The sequence below is a fragment of the Bolinopsis microptera genome, chromosome 3 (assembly GCF_026151205.1).
Source record: "Bolinopsis microptera isolate Bmic1 chromosome 3, MBARI_Bmic_1.0, whole genome shotgun sequence".
Lineage (NCBI taxonomy): Eukaryota > Metazoa > Ctenophora > Tentaculata > Lobata > Bolinopsidae > Bolinopsis > Bolinopsis microptera.
Genome location: NC_087074.1, coordinates 12248069 through 12265815, shown reverse-complemented (window position 1 = coordinate 12265815; position 17747 = coordinate 12248069). Strand labels below are relative to the sequence as shown.

Here is a 17747-nt window from a genome sequence, read left to right as displayed (position 1 = left end):
GTTGCGACCCCCACGGTCGTTTCACTATCGTCCTGAAGATACAGAGGGAGCCGCGCACTTTGTGCGCGGCGGGTCATACAAAGTATGACAATATTTTCCAAAGTTTAACTGCCGCGCGGCGGCTTTGATGTTAGCGGCTACAAGTTAGGCAGCTGCAGAAAAAATGCCGCGCTTGTTCAGCGTATGGCTTTTCGTTTTTGATTTTACAAATGACAAAGAAATTTTTAATGATTATTAATGGAATTATCGAATATTTACAATTCAATCTGTATGGATTCTTTTTTGTATCACCTGGTGACCCTCACTGTCGTTTCACTACAACCCCTGTAGAGTGTAGAGTTTTTACGATACAGGGGAGCCGCGCACTCGTGCGTGGCGGTTCATACAACGTATGACAAATTTTTCTGTGGAAATAAAAATTGTATTTTACTTAAATTGTATTTTACTTAAACTCAAAATTGTTACACTTGAGTTTTACTGGGCGGCGTTCAGCCTGTCATTCCGCCGAATTTCTTTTATGTTTATAAACATAATAGCCTGGGTTCCCCAGGTAAACTTGAGTTTTGATTTGTTGAACAATATTCCTATTTTACACTAAGTTAAAATTATTACTGCAGCAGGGAACGTTAGTCAATCAATTTTGTCATTTATGCTCTTACTGTATAGTAAATCGAGTCATGTAACGTAACGTCACATTGTCATTCTATAAATATACGTTTGGACACGTTCATTTGATTGAACTTAAAATAGGGCAAGCAATGCTAATTTCGTCACATAATTTGTTGTAAAATTTTGATAATTTTTCGTTAACATCGACAGTTCTTATTATGGTTGAAATTGATTAATACAAGAAATATAGCAGCCCATACCAGTTTTCCGCATTATATTTATATTGTTGGGGCAAAAAATGTAAATTTTGTCACATTTTTAGTGACTTAAAATGTAACTTAACATTAACACATAAACTAAAGCTGTGATGTGCCGGATAATAATCTACCAATTATTTCTAGAAAGAACATTGAATTCTAATAGAGATATGATGAACTTCAAAATAGGGCAAGCAATGTTAATTTAATCACGTAATTTTGATGACAATGTTAACATCAACTGCCCTCTCTAGAATAAACTGTATCTTCCATACTCAATTTTACTATCATTCAGACCCTGCCACATCCTGAAATTGAATCTAAATGATGCCATAAGGGCATTTTTTTCACTTTGTACGAATTTTTTACTTTTGAAAAAAAGCGCACAATTTTATAACTCTGGAATTCATTAATATTAACTCGGTTTTGGTCTAGGATAGTGATATTTACATATTTTAGCAACTTTGTACATATGACTGGAGATATGGAAAGTTATACATTACTCAATATTACTACCCTCCCCTAAAATGTCACCTGGCCGCCCCCTAAAATGTAATTTTATCATATTCTGGCTTTGAGACTACAAGCACCATAAAATGGAGGTACCAGCTTATTAAACATCATATTTAGCATCTAATGGTAATATTGGAAAGCTTTGGCAGCTCAAGGAATTAGTTTTATTTTATTAATCGCAATAAACATCCCCTAAAATGTCTAATTATCCCCCCTAAAATGTCATTTTAACCTGATCAAATTACTTAGGCTTTTCCTAAGATGCAATGCATACTCACATTTCGTTAATAGTTGATGTTAATAATTAACAAGTGCCAAAACAAGAGCTATTATCGCACACCATGCGAACAAAATACAAATTTGACATTTTAGGGGAGAAAAAAATGACATTTTAGGGGGCATATCATAGGTTTACCATAAACTAGTAAGTACCAAAAACCGTAGTTTTTGACATTCAATTTTGCTAAAAGCAGTCAAATCTAGTCTATAGAGAAGGTCAGATCGATTACTGGGTTGGCTTAGTTAACTACAGGTCACTAAAATTGCCAAAATGCAGGATGATGTTAAAAATCCCAAAAAATGCAATTAAAACATGCAATTTGCACTAGGTTAAAATCACATTGAATCCATTTCTTTTGTGCCAATTGTTAGTTTATAACTAGATAATCTAACTACAGGTGTAAATTTTGTTGACTGATTTACTGTTTTGCCGTAAATTCTGGGTATTCAAAAAAAAGTCCCCAAAATGTCACAAAAAGTAAATTGACTAAATTCCACCATTTTTTTTCAACAGAGAGAGAAATTCTGGTCGACACCTCTCAGAAATAGGTTATATTTGTCCCAGAAGTGATTAAAATTAATAATTGAGCAACATTCTGAGTGCTACACAACCTGTTTTAGCTGACGTTTTAGGGGTGGTGCACGTGACATTTTAGGGGGTGATTACGGTTTTGAGGTACTTCCTTTAGTGAGTGAATGTTTTCAAGTAGCTTAATGTTTTAATAAGACAAAACAAATAGTACTAGTGACAAAAGATAAACCAGGCCTCCTGTACATTTTGTAATTATCACACATATATGCACATATAGAGTTGACATTTTAGGGGTGGTGTTTTAAAAGTGACTCCATTTCAACGTCAAAAAAATTGTACCTGATTTTATTTTCAAATCTCCAAATCTTCCTTGCAGGCTAGAAAAAGGTTTAAATATTATTCCTAGACACTTCAGAACCCTGTAAATTTAGCCGTAACTCGGCAATCTGGGCCCAAAAAACAGGTGACGTTTTAGGGGCGGTTTACCCGTAGATATATTTTTGATGATGTGTGATGATGTTTGTGTCATTATATTTTGATTTGATTTGATTTGATTTGGTAATGCACCTAAAATTAAAAATTCTATAAAATGTGACAGATATAACCTCAAAACGCTATTTTTTTGTTTACCAATATCCTCAAACTTCAATGAACGTTTCCGTATATGGTGTATGATGGGTTCATTTTGTCACAATAACAGATAATAGCTACTAGATAGGTTTCATGATTAGAAAGTAGAACTGGAACAATTCAAAATGTGCACTATCAGACCATTTAATAATTTCGTACTACATAACACGTTGATAGTGACAAGCATCCTTTTGTGGATGATATATCTGTGCCATATTCTACTAAACCACTGAATATTTTCGGGGTTGTGGTGATAATGATAGTTGGAAAATTTGCAAAGTTTTATTGTAAATCAAATTAATGTCATTTATTGCCAAAATTCAGATATTTTTGCGCCCCCCCCCCCCCGCCCCCCCCCCCCCCACCCAACAACACCCCACACCCCAGCCCCGGCCCCCCTTGTCAGCAACTGTAAGCATTTCCAAACCCTATCTTCCTTTAGCTGCTGACATAATATATGTGAACACTCCCCAACTGCTCTGGTTCAGTTTCCTAGGATTGCACTTAGAGAAGATGTTTATACCTATTTATAATGGTAATAATGACATTATAAAGAATTCTAAACGTATAATATCATATAACAAATTCTAATTATTCACTCAGTACCGAATTCGATTAATTTAAAATTATTGTGATCTTATAATAAAAATTATGCATCAGGTATTTTTTCATGTCATTTGTAGCAGTCGCTCTGGTTCTATTTCCAGGGTGTGTGCTTGGAAAAGATGTATCAGTTTTCCTAGGACATAGCCCTTATGATTGGATGGATACCAACACAATTCTATACAATTACAAAGGATTTTTCCAACCAATGATAGATTTGGTGAAAAATGAAACAGAAACCCACTGGGACGGAGACCTCAATGTAGTGTTTAAAACTGCGGATCTTTCAAAGGACTCGTTGACAAGATCACTACGGACCTGGGATACACTGAGTAAGATATTTGACATGAACAAGAAAGATGAGTTACAGGGAATAATTGGTGTATCTACATCAGCAGAGGGTGCGTTTGGCTCAGAGATGTGCAATGTTCCATACATTCATACCTACAATGACAATGGCAGGGACTTGTTACTGGAGAAGGAAGGAAAAGATAAGATTAACACCTTCAGCACGACTATAAGACTAGGACCAACCACGTCTTTTATTGCAAATGGGGTCCTTGATTTTCTGTATTCGATAGATCATAGAGGTAATAATAGAAAAGTTGAGTTAAAGATCTTTCATGAAAACTCCTTTGGATCTGAAAAAATAGCTGATCGCATTAGAACGACCATAAGGGATGTGGAGAGCGATAGCCCTTTTTCTTCTTGGGAAGTGCATCTAAGCTCATATGAGCTTGATGTTTTTTCTGGAGCTACAACTGATAAAAACTACCTGTTCAGAGAGAAAATGTCAAAACTTGACTTTTTCGACACCACTTGCGCTGATGCTCTCACTCAAACAAGGGGTAAGTCTAACTTTGTGAGTTATAAATCACAGCGGTGGTGTAGCATGACTGTAACAATGTCTGCTCATGCCGCTTTCCGGAGTAAAATTTGTATATCCTATTCAACAAGATTGAATGCATATTATAATTGTGTTGCATTATATTATGAAGCCGCCTTGTTTTATTTTATGGTAATAATAATTATGCAATGCAAAACCCTGCACTAATAAAAATGTATACATTTCAGCTGTAATTGTTATTGGTAGTGTTGGCTTCATCAGAAACACGGCAATATCAATGTACAGAGCGGCAGCGGCGTCGGATAAATTCTCGTTCGAAGATTATCTTATTATCGGAATACCAGCAACACTCTGGCCCCGACCTTCTTACAAAGCCGAGGACATTCTGAAGATACATGATAATTTTGTTAAGTCCAGTGATGATGAGACTGCTAAACTTGCTTTCAGGGTCTGTTTAGACGCCAACTGCATTAGTTACTTATTACGTCTTTACGTCAGTGTTTTTAATACTCGTTTCAATTATAATTTCAGTGATGACATTACAATACAAATTCAATTGAGTATGAACTTTATCATTTTCAGAATATGTTCGTGTTTACAGATGTGTTTAACGAAACACGATACGACGAGCTCTCAGAAAAAGTTAAAGACAACTTTTATGGCGATAAACTTAAAAGCAAACACAAATGGACTCCAAACAGACCAGTATGCACTTGATACCTTTATACTGAATTTACTTATTTTTACCAAGAATCTCAACATGTTTACTATTTTATTTTATCAGTTTCTACTTTAATACTATTTAGCCATTCCGCAGCGATCCTCTTCCCTTCTGTTTTCTTACTAATTGCTTTATCAGGTTCCTACTTGGTCTGGATACACTCACGACGCAGCCCTTTTGTTAATGAAAGCAATCAAGGAGAAAAAGTATCCGTCTCATTTCTACGATTATCTCATCGATCATGAAACCTGGACCGGTGTGTGCAATTATTGATCGACAAAGTGGTTAAAAATCCAAATCATTTATTGATGTTGTATCAATTTAATAATTCCAACAAAAAGTAACATATAAATATAATTCATAATTTCAGAGGCTGATTTCGAAGGAATCCAACCATTCTCCGGCAATATTAAATTCAATAAGTATGGAGACAGAGAAACAACACTTGACGTCTCACACTTTGGGATTAACAACACATGGTATCTAGTAGGACAGGTTCAACCGGTTCAATATAATGGCAAGGTTGAAACTGTCAAGGGATATGTCGCTTCTGTGGAATTGAAAGACATTGAGTGGCCTAATGGAAAAAAAATACCTGAACTACGTCCCAAATGTGGTTACGAAGGGTGCAAGGGATTGAGCGAGGGTACCAAGAATATTATTTACATAATCAGTATTGTAATTGGATCAGTAGTGGTAGTGATGGGTGTTGCTGCATGTGTTTACAGGAGCTATAAGAAGGAGCAGGATCTTAAGGATTTGAGTTGGAGGGTTGACTTCAAAGAGTTACATGATGTTAACACTCATGTTTACACTAATTTTAATGAAGACGAAACTCAAACTGGTTTGTTTTCACTTAAAGATTTCTTTTCAGCCGAGAGACCATGTTTTTGACAACCATTTTCTTTTATTGTAACTTGTAAGGCGAATGCACTATTGACAACTGCGAAACTTTCTAATTAATCCGCGGAAAGTACAAGAGATTGAAATTCATTTTGCTCAGAATCATCTGGAACATCAACGGTCACGGACCTTAAAGCCGTGACAGCTGCGAAAACTGTATCCTTGGACTCCATCCAGATCTCTAATGGGCAGAGGAAAATGTTTAAAAATCTCCACGTATTCAATAAACCTCTTGTTAGTGAGATTTTCGCTAACGTCTTCCACGATATCGACCTCATGAAGGAGCTGAAATACGTGAGTGGATAGTGAATACAATTTATTATGTTTCTTGCATTTGAAATCGTGTACTTACTACAAACTTTATACGATTCGTGTAGACTGTAGATCAGTCGATGGATCATGGAGACCTGATCTTCTTGAAATATGATGGAACGCATTATACAAAGTGGGATTTTTCCTCTTGTTACATCTACCCTTTCAGCTGAAAGATCTTAACAGTGATTATCTGGTGAACGTAGTGGGATTGTGCCAGGATCCTCTGTCTAACTACTTTTGGCTCGTTAACGAGGATTGCCTGAAAGGAACATTGATGGTTAGTTTTTGTTAACTACTTTGATCTCTAACGGGATTTGGTTTCGCTGAGGCATGGCATATCTAGATTCTAGAGTTTCTCTAATATGACATCTTTGTTGTAAGAATAAGTTGAGAACTTGTTGGTTAATAATTGAATGTACGATATCAGGATGTTTTAAACGACGAGACAATGGAAATTGACAGTACTCTGAAACTCAGTATGATTGATGATATTGCAACAGTGAGTCCTCATTGCACATTTCATTTTGATTTATAAGACCATGGTGTTTAAAACCCCGAAAGCTAGGCATTTTAAAACTTCTCGCTGGTTGTTGATATTCACACAGCCTTCCATGGCATGGCTGATGGTTCTATGCATTTGGGCTTATACATATTCCAATATATTCGATTTGTTTTCATTCTAACCATATGGGCGGTATACAAGCACATTATTCCATTTCGTTTCATTTTAATTCATTTCATTTCATTCACACAGGGGATGTCATTCATTCACAACAAAACAAACATAGGATCACATGGTAACCTCAAGACAACCAACATTCTAGTATCTGACAACTTCACCATGAAAATAGGCGATTATGGAGAATGTGTATTCATGTCTGATATGAAGAAATTGTATCATCATTCTGAGGTGGAACACAACAAACGTAAGAAAGCAAAAACTTGACGGTCTGTCATGTGCACCAGCCACCACGTGACTATACCATGTGACTACACCACGTGACTGCACCGCGTGACTGCACCGAGTGACTGCACCGCGTGACTACACCACGTGACTACACCACGTGACTTCACCACGTGACTACACCACGTTACTACACCACGTGACTACACCGCGTGACTACACGGTACACCACGTGACTACACCACGTGACTACACCACGTGACTACACCACGTGACTACACCACGTGACTACACCACGTGACTACACCACGTGACTTCACCACGTGACTACACCACGTGACTACACCGCGTGACTACACCACGTGTCTTCACGCTTTGGAAGGTTAATTTTCTGTGCTCAGGCTTACTGTGGAGAGCTCCTGAATTAGTAAGAAAGAAATACATAGACGTATGTGGAACTAAAGCTGGAGATACGTACAGTTTTGCAATCATAGTCCACGAGATTATCAACACAGCAGGCCCATTCAACCTTAACTCTGTTGAAAACTCTGAAACTCCTAACTGTGAGTGACTTTTATGATAAAACTGGTAATACAGGCGCCCAGCCAATTTTCCTAGCTTTAAGAACTTTTCCTACAGTAGCGCAACTGTTTTGTTGCTGCTGATTTGATCACCTTTTTCCAACTAGAAACAAACGGATAAATTAATGATTTTAACCCCTGGCTCTGTGTATTCCCTGGACCCAATAATTTTGGAGTATTGGACAGTGGATTTGGAGTCTTATTATTTTAAAAGTATTCTCTCCGCAGCGATAATTCTAAAGATTAAAGATACGACTCTTGAGCAACCATTCCGCCCTGATTTTAGTGGACAAACTAGGAACAAGCCGTTAAGGGTGTGTACTGTGTAGCCAACTATGTTCTTGTGTCAAGTTTCCTAAGTATAATTATGGACCTTTTATCCCAGTCTCAAATTTCTAACTTTCATTGCGACCCCTGCAGCATTTTGTTTACTTAAGGATTTTACTAGAGTAAAAATTCAGAGAATTTCGAACATGGTAAAACAGAACTGGTGGCATGAAAACCCTGAAAATAGAGATGCTTTCAAGAAGATTTCTACTCGACTGAAAAGAGTCGATCCTAAAGGGTAAGCTTGATCGTCGAATAAATGAAGTGCTATCTATGAAACAATAATAAGATAAGTCGCACGAAGGATAGAATAGTAGAATATACTCATGTTCAACTTGGGCAGGTCAAAGAAAGGAAATTTCTTGGATCGTGCGGTGAAGAGAATGGAGAAGTTTAGCGATGCTCTGGCTGAAAAGGCGGCTGATAAAGAATCTCAAATGGACGCTGAGAACAAGAAAGTTAACGAGTTGAAGGAGCACTTTGTTCCCAAGTTAGTGGAATTCTGAGACCTCTCATTCTCCAAAGTCCATACTCTAATACTCACAATGTCCCACTATGCACTATTTTGCACTTGAAATTAGGTGTCTTTATCGTTATATAGCATGGCAGTTTACAAATTGGGATGCTTTGAAGAATATTTTCAGGATCCTAATGAATGCTGGATTGGACAATTTCAAGCCTGAGAGGTTACCAGACACAAGTGTTGCAGTAATCGAACTAGCGGGGTAAGCTAGTAATTATTGACCTTCTTAGAAACCGTGACTCCCATATATATAACGTTATCAGCTAATAATGGTTGAGTATAACTATAGCGGGGCAGGCTGGTGGCCCGGTGGTAAGTATTTCTATTATTGGCTGCTTGCCTACAAAATTTCTGTAAAGTTGGTTAATTCCCTTCTTTAACAAAAGGGGCTCAACTGCAGTTGAGTCGTTTTGAATTTCTTTATTTTTCAAGCAATCTTTTAGATATTTGGTAGGGTGGCGATAAGTAATTTTTTTTAAAACAAACGAAATATAAAATGGGTTAAACTCGAGTTAAGCCCGAGTTAAACAGTATACTCTGTTGAAAGAAGAAGACGTGTCGAACCTTACCTGTTGTGACCCTCAGGCTGACGAACGCACTGCAGCATGGCAAATCACTCCAGAGTGTGGTGGACTTGGAAACGAAGTTCAGGTCAATTTTAGACCACCTCGGGCATGGTACCAGGTTCTTCTTTGTGAGTACTATAATTATTATTCAACTTATTTTATGGCTGTTATTCTGTATAAAAATAAAAGCATTTGATACTGATGCAATGTAGTTAATATTTCAACAGGTCAACGACCGAATTTTCTGTTGTACGCAATGCTTTTACCGAGTGTAATTCTAATCCTATAGCCCCCTTATAACCAATAACAGCTAATAGTGGCCATCTCACAGCCCAATTTCAATCTTTTGGTGATACCTTTCTATGGCACCCATTTTTTAAATTAGGAAAAGACCCTGCAGTTGATAAACGTATCAACACGTCTTGCGTGTTCCATGTCATGAAATTCAAGGATGGAAAAATATCTTCTAACAGCTTTCACCCAGGGCCAAGGGCAGAAAGCTCGTCGTATGTGGGTATGCAGCAGTGTAACAGAAAGCCAGCGCCAGAACTCTAATCACTTGGCAACTATAAAAGTTATCCAGAAATTGATATTAAAGATGGAACATGAGATAGAAGCCGCTAATCTAAAGGATGTAAATGTCTGCATCAAGGCTGGAATGCATACTGGTATGAGAATTATGTGTTGTCAATTTTCCTAAATATAAGATATTCTACGTGTCTGAGTTACTTGAAAAATTCTGTAATTAACTTTATTTCGATCCATTTCACGCCCAATTTATTGTTTTTATTAGTGGTATCGTCGGCAGCTTTTACCAGACCGGTGTGACATAGCGACTACTCACATGTTGTATTAACTCATCTTCCTATAATCTGTTCCACACCCAGCTGACATACCCTCGCCCCCCCCCCCCCCCCCCCCTCATAGCATCCTCATGCTATCCTCTCGTGTCTAGTAGCCTTAGCAACTGCTTAGGAACTGTATATTTTAACATCTACCGGCTGCAATTATTACTTCTGTGACGCCGAAGATAATGAAACTTGGACCAAACACTGAACACAACAAACGAAACTCTTTCAAGCTAATAGATACTTCATCCCCAGGTACAATACACACAGGCTTGTTGGGGAACGGTGAGGACATGGCTCCGAAGTTTGCATTTCTGGGGGTGTGCGAGATGGCTGACACTTTGTGCTCTCTAACTCAAGGTGAGAATATGGGGCTATCTGGGGTGGGGTCTGTGTTTATATCCTTAAAAACTCAGCTGTTCCAACTATCTGGAGGTGGGATCTGTGTTTATATCCTTAAAAACTCAGCTGTTCCAACTATCTGGAGGTGGGATCTGTGTTTATATCCTTAAAAACTCAGCTATTCCAACTATCTGGAGGTGGGGTCTGTGTTTATATCCTTAAAAACTCAGCTATTCCAACTATCTGGAGGTGGGATCTGTGTTTATCACTTCCGCAAAAGAACCCTTAAAAACTTTCTGACCTATTTAGAAATAAAAGATATTATAAATTTATCCAAAACTTTTTGCAGGTTCAGAGATACTTGTAAGTCCTGAGGCTCACAAAGCAATACAAAGTGACAGACCAATACGAAGTGAAAAAGAAAGAGAAAGTAATGTGCCAGATAATGACATAGTCCTAGATTGGGGAGCAAAGCAAGAGTATGAGGTAAAAACGTTCTACTTCCATTATTTATATAAATGTTAAGTGATCACAATTGAAATTTACTTTATTTAGTCTTGGTTGGCGAGGGGGAAATTTGAAGATAAATTGGGCAGTGTTGTTGATTAAGTTTGATCTGATATCATATGTATTATTGATTTCAGCAGAGCGGTCAAGTGTACGAAGCCTATTGTTTGCATGTTAAAAAACCATCAAAATCCTTAAAAAAGGTTACAGCTTCCTTACAAAAGGTTACAGCTTCCCCCAGCTACTCCAAGAAGGAAGAAGCTTTTGGTTCCAGTCACAGGGCTGCCCCCAGCTACTCCAAGGAGCAAGAAGCTTCTGCCCCCAGTCACAGGGCTGCCCCCAGCTACTCCAAGGAGCAAGAAGCTTTTGGCCCCAGTCACAGGGCTGCCCCCAGCTACTCCAAGGAGCAAGAAGCTTCTGCCCCCAGTCACAGGGCTGCCCCCAGCTACTCCAAGGAGCAAGAAGCTTTTGTCCCCAGTCACAGTGCTGCCCCCAGCTACTCCAAGGAGCAAGAAGCTTTTGGCCCCAGTCACAGTGCTGCCCCCAGCTACTCCAAGGAGCAAGAAGCTTTTGGCCCCAGTCACAGTGCTGCCCCCAGCTACTCCAAGGAGCAAGAAGCTTTTGGCACCAGTCACAGTGCTGCCCCCAGCTACTCCAAGGAGCAAGAAGCTTCTGTCCCTAGTGACAGTGCTGCCCCCAGCTGCCCTGATGAGCAAGAAGCTTCTGCTCCCAGTGACAGTGCTGCCCCCAGCTGCCCCGATAAGCAAGAAAAATCATAAAGAAAAGACAGCGTCAAAGTGGAATGAAAACGAAAACAATGTCAACTGTCAAGACAGTAAAAACTCTTACCCATGTCTAAAACAACACCCAATTGATTTAAACTATGTCATAGTCAATCATTGTACTTTATCACAATTTATCTAATGTCTCACTACACCAGTCACAATATGTCACAACTCACCGCACTCGCGTGATATACGTGGTCAGATTGAAACGCAGTTATAAGATATGAACTGCAATAATCATCTTACGTGACCTCTTAGTAGTATTTGAGCTCGTTAGTGATTGTAGTTATACATTTAGATTTTTGGGCTGTTAATTTAAATTTATTATATTAAATATTTAGAGTTTATTAATTATAAGTCGAAAATGTATGGTATGTTCATTGTTCATGATGTTTATCTTTATATATTAGCTTAAACTAACCTTACATTATCAAATTGAAACTTTTCACTGCGTAGTTTTATTCATCTCAAATAATTAAGATTGATTTCTGACGCGTATTTAGTATTCACCATAGACTTATCAAGTTTCTCCCAGATCTTTATATCCTATGCTATCCTAGCTTCATCAATAAAATAAACTAACTAATAACTTGGTATTAGAACACAATGTCACTGTGGAAGTTATTTGAAGGTATCCGGTACTGCGGAGGGGTGTGTGAACACAGTCTCAGAAGATATAAAAGAATAAGAGATAACAGAGATAAACTAGTTGAACTCGGTTTTATGACCCTAGATGAACCTCTGGAATGTTACCGGACTAAAGAATGGGAGGAACATACCTCAGCCTTCTCAGAGTGTGCGTTTTATCTTTATTTATAATTATAGTTTGGTTTTCATGGATTTTAATGTAGATGAAGTTTGCATTTCCTTTTCTCATAATGTTTGGTAGAGACAATTCAAATATGAACCGTACTTATAATTGACTCTAATGAAATTTAGAAAATAAATTCCTTATTATATTGGTTTTCTTATTCAACATATCTACTTTTTTACAGATGAGACGTTGCTGAAGCAGCACGAAGAAGGTCTCATAAAGCTCGAGGATGAAGTTAAAACGGACCCCAGGAATCCTTCTGACAGATACTCAGACAGTGAAAAAGATAGTCCAGTAGTTAATAAGAAGAGGAAATCACCCAAGAAAAAGAATAAGTCTCAAAAGAGCAGAAATAAGATAAGAGGAAGTCAGAAACATAATATCAAAGTAGAACAGGTGGATTGTGTGGAATGTGTAGAAGTAAGAAAAGTTACTCAGCTTGTAAACGAAGAAGCTGAAGCTCCCGAAGTAGAGGAACTGGAGATGTTCCTACACTCAGAACCGGAGTCTATACCAGCACTACAAGATCTACTTGTTAACAAGAATCTAACCTCTCATCTCAGAGATGGTCCTGTAGATGTGTGTAAACTGATCGCAGAAAACCCAGAGTATACACATGAAATATGTGAGGCTAACATAGACTCTCTTATGTCTGATGAGGAGTTTTATAAAATTACCTGCGAGACTTATCCTGGGGGCTGGGAAAAGTTCCTGGAGGACATGTTAGTAATTATATGCTTACCTAATTATCTAACTAAATAATTTTGGTTGCGCTATAGATTACATGTGTTGCTTCCTCGCAAAATTTTTTTTCAAAGTCCTGACTTCTTATTAAGATTGTTACTTCTACTTAGTAAATAGTAATGCTATGAATTGTCTAATAGTAACTACTATTCAGGGAGAACTCAGAGTACTCAGAATCCTCAGATGATGAGAGAATTGAGCTGCCCCCTGATCTCTACAAAGATCTCATGTCAGACAAGGATAAGGAAGATGTGTCTGAAGACGAGGAGGAGCAGTATCAGTATGGTAGAATTATCAAGGATCCGACTAATGGTTGTCTCCATCGAGCACTAGACTTGTATGACGACTATGATAGCATGACCCAAGAGGAGTAAGTTTTATCTCTTTCCTGTTCTGCTCTCAAAATTAATGACCGCATAAAATGTTTCTGCATTTTGATTAATGGCATAGTGCTAGTGAATTGTACATATTGCGTACAATTTAATTGTCCATCTTCCAGGTATAATAAAAAGGTGAAGGAGGTGCTCAAAGATATGGACAGAATCACTGTGCTAGATGATGAGGACACTGAAGTTAAAACGAGTACTAACTATAGTACCATACCACGTACCGATGGAAGAATAGTGACATCCAACCTTGATGCCAACCAGCCATCTTGTAGCGATATTGAACTTAGTGATAGGGAACCTCCCAGTACGAGTAACAGTTCTCATCAAAATAGTGAAACCAACAAATCAGATGATGTAAAAACTGGTGACACACCAGATGTAAGAAACTTGATTGGGTCTGATATCAGTTCCAGCTCTGTTACACAAACAAAGAAACTCCCCACTATCCTTAGTAACAGAGAAGTGTACGAGAATATTGACAATATTCCTCGTCCATCTTATTGGTTACCTGAGACAGAACCTGACTCTGAGAAGAAAGAGGAAGAGATAGATGATTTCGAGTATCTAGGAATGTTGGATGATGGATATCTGCTGAGTCTGTTTGATGAGGATAAAGAAGATAAGAACGCTGAACTAGTGTGCTCGGAGAAAGGAACAGAAACACAAGCACTGACCTTTGTTTCTCAAACAGATAATACTAGTGGAACAGATAAAATCACTAGAGATGAAGATTTCACAACACCAGTTCCCCAAGCAGCTGCAGGAGAAGTGTCTAAAAATAGACGCAGTAACCCTCCTAGACTTGCTAAAGAGGGGGTCATATATCGTGATGATATTGAAGATCTGGAGGAGGTCTTACAGTCTGAATATTGTTAGTCAACTTTTTGTTCACCGTCAACTTCGCTCTTACTGCACTGGTTGTTAAGAACATTGACCATTTCACTTTGAAATGCGCTATCATGTTTGCATGTTTTAATCCCGCATAAAAATGCCAAAATTGGGGATTCAGGGTAAACGGTGCTGAACAGCCTTTAAAAAGCCCTTAAACGGTGGACGATGAACGGTGTTTGTCCCAGTGACTAAAAATCGTCGTTGAATGTATTTTATCATTAACAGATCTTCATGTCCGCAGTTTGCTGGCAGTGTAAAGATTATGTGAGAGGAGAATGTGGACTTCATGGTCCTCTACTCCCTTTTTTAGAAGATATCACCCAACCTGGAACTAAGAAAACTGCTAACTTCCCAGTTCCTAGTTGTATTGAAATTAAAGAATCTACAATTCCTAGGGCTGGAAATGGAGTATTTGCGACTCTGTTTATCGAACCAGGAAGTATATTGGGTAAGTTATTTGTTTTACTGAGAATTACTATCATTCTTTTGGCCACCATTCTGTAGGGGGCACCTGTTTAATCCAAACTTTTATTCACATTTTTTTGAAGGTGTTGATTTAAGATCTTGTGTTCACTCATTCAAATTTAAAATAAAACAAGTTGTGATATTCACATTTTCATTATCAGGTAACTACAAAGGGAAGGTAATATCTGAGAAAGAGTACAAGAAATTAGAGTCTGCAGATAAAGAGAGTGGGTATTCGTGGCGGGCTGTGAGTCAGGACGGAGATGTTATCTACCTGGACGGGGCGAGTCACAGGGCTAGCAACTGGTTACGGTTTGTTAACTGTGCTCGCGGTCAATGTGAGGAAAACATCCTAGTTAGAAATATTCCAGGTATGATATAGGGTGCAATAATTCTTCAGTTTAGGCATAAATTATCTTTTTACAATAATATGTGCAAAGAGTTTTAGATATCACCAATTTATCTTTGTGTCATTAGTGATGTCTATTTGTTCTAGTCATGATCATTATGTTTACATTCTGGCCACCTACAACTTTCTCAACTTACCATAAATAGGTCGAACTGTATTCTGATGAACTTGATGGTTAGTTGCCTGGATCATTGTTCAGTGTTTCCTGAAATAAAGATAATAATTTAATAGGTGGAATACAGTATTATTCGTATAAGCCTATTGGGTTGGGAGAGGAATTGCTAGTGTTCTACGGAGAGGACTATTTCGAAGAATTAGGATATTCTTTGCAAACTGATCTTGACGCTGGTAAGATCAACCTCTTATTATTATTTAGTGGTCGAAACTTCTCCCATAATTAATCATCTCGAGTTTTCTACAAACGTTAAATTTAATTATCCAATCTCGGGATTTTGGCTGCAAGGAGACTATGGTAATTACATCTCACTATTTTTAAAGTAACCACCTTTCAAAATAGGACAAGAGTATCATTGCACTGCAACTGGTTGTCTGAAGCTGTTCAAGACGCAGCAAGAACTGGAGAGACACACTTGTGGGAAGACTCTAGGAGTATCAAGCAGAGAGAAAGTACACAAGTGTGACAGGTGTGGGAAGATGTTCACTGAGAGAAGTGCCTTAACTAGGCACATCAGGACAGTACACGATAAGGTAGCGAGACTCAGCTGTCCTTACTGTAAATATAGGACTGATCACCAACACCGCCTCACATGTCACATGTTAACACACACGGGGGACAAGCAGTACAAGTGTACACACTGTGACTATGCTGCTATTACGAAGCAGCATCTCACTACTCACATCTACAACAACCACACGAACAAGACATACATGTGTCAGTACAAGCAGTGTGGTGTTAGGAAGCCCTCCCAACAGGAACTGTATGATCATATCAGAACAGAACACCCAGTACTAAAACACAGATGTGATGTGTGTCCTATGTCATTTAACACTTCAACTCATCTCACACGACACAAGAGAACACATAGCACAGAACTAAATTCAAGGTTTGAGTGTAAGTACTGTGCTAAAAGGTTTACACAGCAAAGCGACCTAAAAAGACATTCTGCTACTCACACTGGTGAGCGGTCACACAAGTGTAGTGTGTGTGATAAGAGGTTTACTCGGAAAGGTAGTCTAACAACCCACATGAGGATACATACGGGAGAAAGACCCTTCTCATGTTCATACTGTGATAATAGGTTCACTCGAAGAGTAAACAAGACCAGCCATGAAATCACTTGCAAGAACAAAATCGATTGAAAATCGAACCCGGACACAAATGTTGTTATGGTTGCCATACTATAAATTTATCACTAATTATAACTCATTTAGAATTTTGTTTTTGTAAAATTCCTTTAATGAAAACCTTTCAGAACATTTTACTACTAAGATCCTGAATATAATTAATTAGTGTGCTGTGTGAACTTGAAGTTTATAATTTTACCTTTTCTGTCACGTGGTAGACAACATTGTTGCCAAGTTCATGATTGAGCTATTAGAGCCTCGAGAATATGTTATCGTTCACTTGAACGTTAATTTTTTACAGTATTCTTTAAACTAAATTGAATATAATCTCTGCCGAGCGACATGTCTATACCTATAGCTATTGTGTTTTGAGGGAATTTCTGACGGCGGCGCGAACGCCAAACGTTAAAATTCTGATGTAGCTACAAAATGTCACACTCACTGTGACATAAAGTTTCCCGCGCGCGGGAACCCGGTTCTGAATTTTTTCGGCAGGGGGGGCGCCAACAGGCAACGTTACGCCACTGGACTGAAGACGATAGTCAATCGTGTCCCGTAGGTCTGTTTCCCGTATACAGCTATTCCCGTATACAGGTATAGTATACAGTTAATTCTTAACCAGCAGTAAATTGTATTGAATTCTCAGTGGTGCCTGTGCCAATAACACGCTTTCAGTCGTCTAATAATTCTAATCGAGAGACTACAACTTTTGAATCGAATATGCTAAATTGACCTAATTTTTCAATTTCATTTTGTATTGGCTGATCGTCTAAATTAAACTAAGAAACAACCCAGATTGATTCTGAAATCTTGCAAATTATTCTTCCAAATGATAAGTGAGCTATGCTGTTTTGTGTTTAAAAAATAAAACTTTGGCATTATGTTCGATAACAGTGATTGTGAATACGAATAGGCAGTGTTGTTCATGTTTCAGGCGATAGCAGTTTTAGAAATTTTAAGGGAGGATGAGCTTCAATTAATTAACTTTCGCAGGAGCTAATTTCAGTAAATAATTGAATTTTAATCACAAGAAATTGTATTCAGATTGATTTTTATATTTGACCGAATCATATGCTTTATTGCTATTTAGCATATGTTGCCGTTAAATAACATGTAAATTTTTCATTATCATAAATGA

At 38.0% G+C, this 17747-nt stretch overlaps 3 protein-coding genes across 4 annotated transcripts in view; all 3 read left to right on the top strand.

The window, feature by feature from the left end:
• The first annotated feature begins 3484 nt into the window (after window positions 1-3484).
• On the top strand, window positions 3485-12024 carry LOC134812097 (receptor-type guanylate cyclase gcy-7-like). 2 transcript variants are annotated; one of them, XM_063819281.1, is made up of 19 exons: window positions 3485-4271; window positions 4498-4718; window positions 4853-4975; window positions 5130-5247; window positions 5362-5835; window positions 5995-6188; window positions 6376-6486; window positions 6637-6708; window positions 6964-7135; window positions 7515-7676; window positions 7923-8008; window positions 8156-8259; window positions 8365-8511; window positions 8666-8746; window positions 9130-9238; window positions 9595-9778; window positions 10214-10318; window positions 10650-10786; window positions 10948-12024. In XM_063819281.1, exons 1-19 carry the CDS (start codon window positions 3491-3493, stop codon window positions 11584-11586), a joined length of 4020 nt encoding a protein of 1339 aa, XP_063675351.1. In that variant the 5' UTR covers window positions 3485-3490; the 3' UTR covers window positions 11587-12024. The 2 variants fall into 2 exon arrangements, with proteins under 2 accessions (XP_063675351.1, XP_063675349.1); XM_063819279.1 differs by having other exon boundaries at window positions 10945-11683.
• Window positions 5291-17747, top strand: part of LOC134812098 (inner centromere protein A-like) — a 115488-nt gene continuing 103031 nt past the window's right edge. Inside the window, exon 1 of the mRNA XM_063819282.1 lies at window positions 5291-5301. The gene's annotated coding sequence lies outside the window, so the exon portion shown is untranslated. The remainder of the gene's footprint in view (window positions 5302-17747) is intronic.
• Window positions 12172-17732, top strand: LOC134813109 (histone-lysine N-methyltransferase PRDM9-like). The gene is made up of 8 exons (XM_063820789.1): window positions 12172-12388; window positions 12588-13128; window positions 13305-13520; window positions 13650-14410; window positions 14672-14878; window positions 15057-15266; window positions 15536-15652; window positions 15822-17732. Exons 1-8 carry the CDS (start codon window positions 12199-12201, stop codon window positions 16622-16624), a joined length of 3045 nt encoding a protein of 1014 aa, XP_063676859.1. The 5' UTR covers window positions 12172-12198; the 3' UTR covers window positions 16625-17732.

Coding starts and splice junctions, on each gene's coding strand:
- LOC134812097 (XM_063819279.1), top strand. CDS start 3,491: ATGTCATTTGTAGCAGTCGCTCTGGTTCTATTTCCAGGGTGTGTGCTT. Junction 4,272..4,497: donor TGCTCTCACTCAAACAAGGG/GTAAGTCTAACT, acceptor TATACATTTCAG/CTGTAATTGTTATTGGTAGT. Junction 7,677..7,922: donor AAACTCTGAAACTCCTAACT/GTGAGTGACTTT, acceptor TTCTCTCCGCAG/CGATAATTCTAAAGATTAAA.
- LOC134813109 (XM_063820789.1), top strand. CDS start 12,199: ATGTCACTGTGGAAGTTATTTGAAGGTATCCGGTACTGCGGAGGGGTG. Junction 12,389..12,587: donor TACCTCAGCCTTCTCAGAGT/GTGCGTTTTATC, acceptor ACTTTTTTACAG/ATGAGACGTTGCTGAAGCAG. Junction 15,267..15,535: donor CCTAGTTAGAAATATTCCAG/GTATGATATAGG, acceptor ATAATTTAATAG/GTGGAATACAGTATTATTCG.